We start from the raw sequence: 9,253 nt of genomic DNA, 5'->3' as shown, positions 1-9,253 counted from the left end.
GCTTTACTCATGTATAATACACATATATAATATGATTTTACCTCAACACTTCTTCCTTCTCAATGGAACTCCCCTCATGTCTAACGTCATCACTGTTCCAACTGTCACTGGTCTGAATGCCCTCCAGTCAAACAGCATTCTCATAACTCAACACAGACTAAATGTGACAAGTTGCCTCCAGCTCTACAGTAAGGGCTGTGTTTTATGGTTATGAAGAATTTGTTCTTATTGACTTACCTGCTTTAAAGGAAGGTTAGGTTGATCAATCTTGTTAATAAATCTCTCTCTCGCTGTCTACCTTTCTTTCTCACTCTCACTCCCACCCTTTCTCTTTATTCTGTTTCTTCTTCCAGTAGGACGACCCAAAAAGGTCAAGCCAGGGGCCAATAGTTCCACAACAACATCAGAGAGTGTAACCAGTGGCAACACTTCCTCGTTAAGCTGGCCAGCAAAGAGACTTCCAGCGGATTTCTTCCTGTTCAACGGGACGTCCCGTAAAACCCACCGAGTGGGTCACCAGCGAGACTTGGGGGTGTTCCACCGCCCCGCCACACACCCCTTCGCCCCTCCTGCGCCCCTCAAGGGCATCTTCCGTTCCCCATTCGAGATCGACTCCTTCAGTAGCATCGCCAACGGTTACGCTGGAGCCTTCGGAACCGGAACCCAACGGCCTGTAACCACAGTTATGCCTCTGGGGCTGAGGGACTCTGTCACCATGACAACAGGACCCTCCAACAGGAAGTCGAGTGACAGGGACAGAAAACAGTTCCTGGTGAAGCTGGATCACGAGGGTGTGACGTCGCCCAAAACCAAGAATGGGAAAGCTCTGCTGCGTCTGGGGGGTGGCAGGGGGCACAAGGGTCCCTCTCCAGGGGTGGCGGGTGCACCCCTGAGGTACATCCACCCTGCTCTGGTAGTGAAGGACAGGAAGAAAGGAGGAGGAGAGAGTGGAGTGTCCAGGTCTGAGCTGCTCCTGAAGGGGGCTCCAGCCCTCAGAAAAGGGCTCCCCTCATCTGGTTTAGGAGGTCTAGGGGGAGAGTTTGGAGCTCTGGACTGCCCCAGCGACTGCCCCAGCTCTTACTCTGAGCTGGATGAGGATGATGATGATGATGGAGATGAAGACGTAGCTCGGAGGAGAGCAGCAGCAGCGGGTGCGGGACGTTTCCTCTCCCGTCTCTCCGTCTGCTCCTCGTCCTCCTCCTCTTCCTCCTCCTCCGGCTCCCTCTCTTCCTCCTCCCTCTGTTCTTCCGACAATGACTCCTCATACTCCTCAGATGAAGAAGGGTCTTCATCCCTCCTTCTCCACAGAGCGCTGCTCCAGCAGCAGAAACACAAACACAGGCAGAGCTTGACCTCTAACCGCTTAACCCCTGACCCCTCCACTAACCCCAAACCTAACGCCGCCTCCTCAGCCTCTGCCCAACCACACGCCTATGTTGCCAAGGCAGCCATGGCCATCACCGGAGGTTCAAAGGTGAGAGGAAGTGACAGAGGAGAGGACAGGAAAGAGTACACATCAAAGGGAAGGACTAATAGTAGCAGTAGCGCAGCCAAAAGCCAAACCAAGAGGAGAGATGGTCCCGGCTCCAATACACACATTGCGATTCCCAACACACACACTTCGACCCCCAACACCCCAGCCTCCCAGCCCAAACCTCCCAAGGACCACCCAGCAGCCAAGAGGCAGAGGATGTTGTCACCGGATCCCCTTCCCAATATGTCCGCCCTCCTGCCGGGTCGCCAGCTGTGGAAGTGGTCTGGAAACCCCACGCAGGTGAGAGGACACACAGAGTCAGAGTAGAGGCCATTATAACCTGTCCTGTAAGCTGGTATGTGGGAGGCTTGATGGTTAACACAGTCTGAAATATACTTATTGAGCAAGGTCTTATTAAATTGACTTTTTGAGTAAGATCACTACATTTGTGACCGACTGCCTCGATTTGGTATTACGTGGCAACATTTTACATCTAACTTTTTTTAAGTTAACCTTTATTTAACTAGGCAAGTCAGTTAAGAACAAATTCTTATTTACAATGACGGCCTACCTGTTAAATGGTGTTTTTTACATTGGGAAAAAGTACAGACTCTGAGCTACAAAATGGTATATCATACACTGCGGTTGATGAACAATGGGAAAGTAATTCTGCTTTGAAGGTTCATAAACTTATAACCCAACTTTTGAGAAAATGGCCTTTGGTGTTTTGGTGCACCTACTGGAGAGCTCTTCTTTGTCTACACCCATTCAGCATCGTTCACACCCTCTTAAGCCTTAGCCCCACCCATCTTTTTAAGGATTCACATGTGAGGTCATGTGCTAAACAGGGTGAGTAAGGTAGCGTAGTAAACAACCAAAGATTTCAAGACTAAAAGTGGTTTAAGTAGTCGCCTACAATAAGGGAAAAACTCCATGTAAAAATACACCTTGTCTAGTCCTTGGCCTGTATCCTAATCTGACTTTCAGATAAAAATATTTTATAAATTATTTTATAATTATTAGATGATGCTTACCCAGACACTTGTCTCAATTGATGGGTCATCCTATAACCACATTTAGCTAAGTGGATGGTCACTATTGTCTAGATGTCCAGGAAATACAATAGATGGCCGTAATCACCCCCAGACACACCTGGCTAACTTGATGGGTCATGCAATCATTATTTTGCGAAGTGTAGTCTTTTGTTTAGACATGTAGCTTGCTAGCTAAACAATTAACCATAATCCCAACCCATAGCTACAGTACAAACGGATTGTCATAGCTAGCCACCAAGCATGACACGCTGGAGTATGAATCTACAAGTAGCTAAAGCTAAACAACTAGGTTCAATATTAGCTAGCTAGCTAACATTAGGCTATAACTAGCAATGCAAATGGATTTCTGAGATATGAATAATATTACTATATAGATCATACCAGCAAGCTAACGATCGCTAGCTAGCTAACAGTATGCTTTAACTTGCAACGTTAACTACTTTCTGACAAAATTAGAAACTTATGATATCTGAAAATGTGGCTAGACTCTTACCCGTATACATGGATGAATGCTTCATGGCAGAGTGTCTGTTCCATTTGGCTTGTAGCTAGCTACAGCTTGTTTGGCCCGTTGTTGTGTCAAGTCACTCCGGTTCACACTGACCGTGTGCAGAAAGTATTCCATCACAATGTTTTCCCACTGATCTTTGTTGATAGCTCCTGCTAAATTCTGGGCAGCAATGTTGTTGAGAGCAGTAGCAACACTTTTGTAGCTCTCCATGGCTAACGTTATATCTTTCAAGAAAGCAGCGGTAGCAAGGATTGTCTACACATACTGAGCAGCTCATTTTATATACAGGAGCGTGCTACATGGCAGACCAATCCGAACGCATGTCCAGCCCATCCATTATCTCAGACAATCATGGCTAGCGGGAAGGTTCTTGTCTTTTTCTGTGGCTAAACCAACTAGGCTCGTAATTTAACAATTGTATTCATATTTACAGAGGGCATACAAGTTTGTTATTAAGGCACATGAAAGTTCACGTGTTCCAGAAGGCATTTCTGGCCAAAAACTCATTTTGATAAAAATGAATTTTAAAAAACATTCAAATGCCTCTCCTGTGAAGTAGTGATGTGTGACATACGCCTAGCTTCTTGAAACGGGTCACATTATAGATACAAGCTACAGAAAAACCAGGGCCCTCTAAATACTCTAAAGCAGTGCTATTCAAAGTCGGGGTCGGGAGGAATTGCAGTGGTGTCGCCAAATTTAAAAATATTTAAATTTTGAGGGGGAACTCAAAATTAAGAGTACAGATTTATATAATTTTATGTGACAAACGTTATTGAGAATGATCTCAATTTTATTGTATTTATTGTATTTTTTATTTGTATTTTTTGGTTTTCTTCATTTTGATAGGAGAGATGAAAATGTAATGAATTAAAGGTTATTTGTTGATGTGAAAATCAAAGTTTACCAATTTTAAGGTTTTGTCATTAGATTTGGGGAGGGGTGGGGTCCCAGAAATTCTGGCAAAAAACGTGATTTTAGTACCACTGCTTTAAAGGCTTTGGCCATAACCATTATGCCACCATAGAAGTTTGGTTCCATGTTCTTACCTGGACTCCCTCCTAACTTCCCTCTTTCTCCCCCTACAGAGGCGTGGTCTGAAGGGTAAGGCCCGTAAGTTGTTCTACAAGGCGATCGTGCGTGGTGGTGAGACGGTGCATGTGGGGGACTGTGCTGTATTCCTGTCCCCCGGTCGGCCCCAGCTACCCTATGTGGGGCGAGTGGAGAGCCTCTGGGAGTCCTGGTCCTCCAGCATGGTGGTCAGGGTCAAGTGGTTCTACCATCCCGAGGAAACACGCCTGGGGAAAAGGCACCACGATGGAAAGGTACGATGGATAATCATTCAACAACTTGATCAACTTTTTGATCAAATGTATCAACTATTTGATCAACAAATAATCAACTTAAATCTATTTCTCCATGGGATTAAAGAAGTGGCTCTTTATTTATCTTTTGATTTTCAATTTATCCCCCCTCTACCCAGCATGCTTTGTACCAATCAAGCCACGAGGATGAGAATGATGTCCAGACCATCTCACACCGCTGTCAGGTGGTCAACCGTGCCGAGTACGAGCACCTGATTCGCAGACGCAAGTCAGGGGGCGGAGCTCAGGACCTGTTCTACCTGGCCGGTACCTACGAACCAACCACAGGCCAGCTAGTCAGCGCCGAAGGCGTGGCCATCGTCCCCTAGCAACAACTATGGAGTGTAAACAAAACAAAGCCTTCAAGATGGCAACCTCATCTCATAGGGCTGGACCGAGCTACTGGCGCTGGTGTCAGTGAAGCATGGTTCTGTCCAGAACTAGAAGAGTCCGTAAAGGAGGATCTTCCTTGGTCTGGTTCTAGTTCTTGCTGGTTCTGGATCTTGGTTCTTGGTCTTATTTGGGTGTGGACGATCCCAAACCCCAACAGGGATAACAGCACTTTGGACCGCAGTGGATTCTATTATCAGCACTGGAGTCATCTGACCTGAAGAGGGACTTCAGTACTCTACTGAACTAAAACAAAGACAAACAGTGCCCACTCTACACTCTGTCTCCAATAGTAGTTTTAAGTCTGTCAAAGAGTCAAAGACTGTCATAGACTGACTCTCAGGCAATCTGACAAAGAGAGACTCTCACCAGGTTGTTGCTGTAAGTGAGAATATGTTGTTTTCACTTCTCAGCCAATAGATCTGGTTATAGAGAATACATGAAAGAGACTGGGAGAGACAGAGAACGTAAGGAGGGGATGAGGAGAGCTTAGACTTTTCTCTCCCCCTTTAGGGTTTAATGGTCTTACTGGTGGCCACACTGGTCTGATGATAAATGAACAACGGTGAGAAATCCCAACAGGACCAAAAACACTGTAGTTCTGAAGTGTGTGTGTGTGTGTGTGTGTGTGTGTGAGAGAGAGAGTGAGAGTATGAGTGTGTTTGTGTGCTGAGTGGTTGTAATGGATGCATTTGGTACTTGAAGAGCTCAGAGTAAATAGTGCTTTAGCGTGTGTGTTTGCTTGTCTGTGCGTGCGTGCGTGCATTGGTCTCTAGTCTAGACCTCACCATGGAAAACCCTCAATGTCTTTAACACTCAGAAAGTAAACCTACTAAACGTAAATCTATAAATATTAATTAATATATAGATCGATTTACTAACAGCTTCTTCTCTAGACAAAAAAAAGACAAAAAGGATGATTATTTCTCCAGTCAAGCCATACACTTCAATACCTCTCATAACGTCCTATTCAGGTGCATAGATGTACAGCTTAATGATTTGTCTATCTCTGCGTGTTGTACAGCATTATGTATAAAGACGTTATGATTAAACTGTACATAGTATACATATATAATATACATGAAGAGAGAAATATATCCCTCTTTGTTGCTCTTTAGGTTGTGTTATTTTTCAAAGACTTTTCTTTGTTGTTCTTTTGGCTTGGGAGGAGGAGGTTTTAGTCCTCTCTTCCTGCACTGAGTATGTGGTGGGGATGGGATGGTATGGGGTCCATGAGGGGTAAAGCTGTAAATATGCTACAAGGGAAGGGTTCAAGTTCCATTTTTGGGATTAGGGGGGATTTGGTGACTTGGGAAGGAAGGGGATGTTTTTATAAGAAAAGTGGAAAAGGTTTTTTGTGTCGACATCATCATTGGTCTGTTTTGTATATTTTTCATATAGGTTTTTATTGTGTCTATTGTTATGTGCTTATTCTCCTGAGGGGGTTTAACAGAATAGAAATACTGGACAGAAACCGAGTTTCTTCTATTTGCTGATCCTTAAAGATCTAGACCGGAGAGTTCTAGATGTTCTATATCTATATTATATTCCTAGAGGAGATCTATGTAGGTATTTATCTGGCCTCAAAAAAACAAAACCAAAGCGCATCTATGTTTACGCTTGATCACATTAGAATACAATATGAAGAAATATACAAATATGAAAATATTCAATCTAATCAAAATTCCGGGATCCTGCAATCATATTGAAGTAAAATACCTGTGTTCCCTCATACCTGTTGGCATAGAACATCGCTTCACCACCATGTTGCCATGGGAGCAATGTTTTCTTTCTGCACATTGCCCGGCTGTTGCACTTGAAGGCTCCATGACAACCGTATATGACATCACATGAAGGTAAAGGACAATCAGAGCCAATCAAAAGAGGGTCATATATATTTAAAAAAAATATCAAATCAAAATTGTGCTTAATCTTGTTCCTGCATTGCCAAAAATGTCTCTTTCTGTTTTTAATATTTTTATTTTGCCATTGTCTTTTTCCTGACTGTTATGCAAGCCTGGGATGACTGTGTTTTCAGTGTCGAGGTTTTTACAAGGAGAACATGAATGCCTTTTCGTTTGCAACATACATCGACTTTTTTAAACATTGTTGCTGTTACACTGCGAAGCAAAAGCTTTAAAAGAAATCTAATGTGAACATCCATATTATGTTACTTTTTGTAGGTCTTTAAACAATTTTTTAAAAGCTGTATTTTCTTAAAGAAACACTGGATTCAGTTCTAAACATCACATTGGGTAAAGTGTCATCAGCCTTGCGCAACCTGTTTTTGAGGCCCACTGGAAACAATTTACTTTGTAGGGTTGATATATACTTTGTAACATTTGTCTCAGTCAATGTTGGAAACATGACTCAAATATTTCCCCTGTGTAAAAAACAAACAAAAAAGAAAAGTTATTTATCTTAATTTTATTGCCTTTGTGTTGCGTTTCATTAAAAAAAAAAACACTAAAAATGATATCAGCAAAGTTTTTAAATGTATTTTTATAGTACATATACAAGTACCTGAATTTAGTTTAGAAGTTACAATTCCTTCACAATCCACTGTTAGGTGCAGAAAGAAGGAAACTGAAAGAAAAATAAGCAGGGGAACCGTAAACTGAAACTTTATACCATGTTTGAGTGAAAGAGTGAGAGTGATAGAGCTATGGTGTGTGTGTGTGTGTGTGTGTGTGTGTGTGTGTGTGTGTGTGTGTGTGTGTGTGTGTGTGTGTGTGTGTGTGTGTGTGTGTGTGTGTGTGTGTGTGTGCACGCAGTACAGTGTGGTTTACTGGTAGACTTTCCAAGCAGTACAGGTGGGTCAGGTGTTTAGAATAATACAAACGGAACAGAACCATTAAGACTACAATGCAGCCATATCACATTACCCACGCAAGAGCACACTCATTTAAAACCTGTGTGCGTTGTGTGTGTGCGTTGGTGCAGCACGCAGTGTGTGTGAGTGTAAAGCCTATACAATCCCCTGTAGTGTATAGAGTTTCTAGGACAAAGTGTATATCTTTGAGAATTATATTATTTGATACTTCCCATGATACATTCATACCGTTTATTACATTATGACAGTATCCTTTGTCACATGGATTTCTGCCATACCCTGCCTAATGCCTCATGTTACTGTAGTCGGTTCATGGCAACTTACAGAGGACGAGTAGAGGATCTCAACACTGATCTAAGGTCACTTTTGTTTTCCTCTGTAATGTTTTAGGTCACAATTTGGGGAATGTAAGTTGATCTGCTCTTAAATTCAAAATGGCTTCTGTGCTGCCCCCTATGGTGTGTTTATGACTGGTTAAAACTGGAAAAGTTGAATCATTCCTTTCCTGAGTGACTGTCCTAATGATCCTTGTCGGTACCAGTGGCGGTCGGTGCCATTTCAGATGAGGGAGGACGATTTAGTTTTTTAGTCAACATAGCTAATAGAACTAACGTGTTAGTAAACCCGCTACAATCATGCAGTAACGTTACAGTGTACAGTCAGTAAGCAGTTTAGCACTAACACCGGCTAGCCCCAGTGGCAATAAATTAGTTAAACCAAAAGCTTACCTTGACTTGGAAGAGTGACAGTATTGTGTTGGATAGTCATAGCCAACTAGCTAACATAGCATTTCTCTGTTTGAGCAGGGTGTTTCAGTAGGCTAAACTAATTAGCTGCATTTTCTTGCTAACTAAGTGAAACTGAAAGTGAAAAAAATGACAATCTCTATCTCACTCTTGCTTCTCCTTCATTTTGGAAGAAATTAATTTGTTCAAAACTGTTCAACTATTGTCTTTCTCTCTCTTTGAGTCAACTACTCACCACATTTTATACACTGCAGTGCTAACTAGCTATAGCTTCTGCTTTCAGTACTAGATTCATTATCTGATCCTTTGATTGGGTGGACAACATCTCAGTTCATGCTGCAAGAGCTCTGATAGGTTGGAGGACATCCTCCGGAAGATGTCATCATTTCTGTGTAAGTCTACAGAAGAGGGTGAGAACCATGAGCCTCCTAGGTTTTTTATTGAAGTCAATGTACCCAGAGGAGGATGGAAGCTAGCTGTCCTCCGGCTACACCATGGTGCTACCCTACAGAGTACTGTTGAGGCTACTGTAGACCTTCATTGCAAAAAAAGTGCATTTGGAAAGTATTCAGACCCCTTCACTTTTTCCCCATTTTGTTACGTTACAGCCTTATTCTAAAATTGATTACATTTGTAAAAATCCTCATCAATCTACACACAATACAGTGCATATCAGAGCAAAAACTAAACCATAAAGTCAAAGGAATTGTCCGTAGAGCCCCGAGACAGGATTGTGTCGAGGCACAGATCTGGGAAGGGTACCATAACATTTCTGCAGCGTTGAAGGTCAATATGTGTTATTTCATAGTTTTGATGTCTTCACTATTATTCTACAATGTAGAAAATAGTACAAATAAAGACAAACCCTTGAATAAGTAGG

At 42.6% G+C, this 9,253-nt stretch overlaps 1 protein-coding gene across 2 annotated transcripts in view; it reads left to right on the top strand.

Annotated features, from left to right (window-relative positions):
- Positions 1-7,267, top strand: part of LOC115201393 (BAH and coiled-coil domain-containing protein 1) — a 36,976-nt gene extending 29,709 nt beyond the window's left edge. For both annotated transcript variants that reach the window (XM_029764975.1, XM_029764976.1), the window contains exons 18-20: positions 354-1,774; positions 4,129-4,365; positions 4,524-7,267. In XM_029764975.1, coding sequence (XP_029620835.1) covers positions 354-1,774; positions 4,129-4,365; positions 4,524-4,733 — 1,868 coding nt within the window. In that variant the 3' untranslated portion in view covers positions 4,734-7,267. The remainder of the gene's footprint in view (positions 1-353; positions 1,775-4,128; positions 4,366-4,523) is intronic.
- The last annotated feature ends 1,986 nt before the right edge of the window (positions 7,268-9,253 follow it).

Source organism: Salmo trutta, chromosome 10 (genome assembly GCF_901001165.1).
Source record: "Salmo trutta chromosome 10, fSalTru1.1, whole genome shotgun sequence".
NCBI lineage: Eukaryota > Metazoa > Chordata > Actinopteri > Salmoniformes > Salmonidae > Salmo > Salmo trutta.
This window is presented reverse-complemented; position numbering and strand designations above follow the sequence as displayed.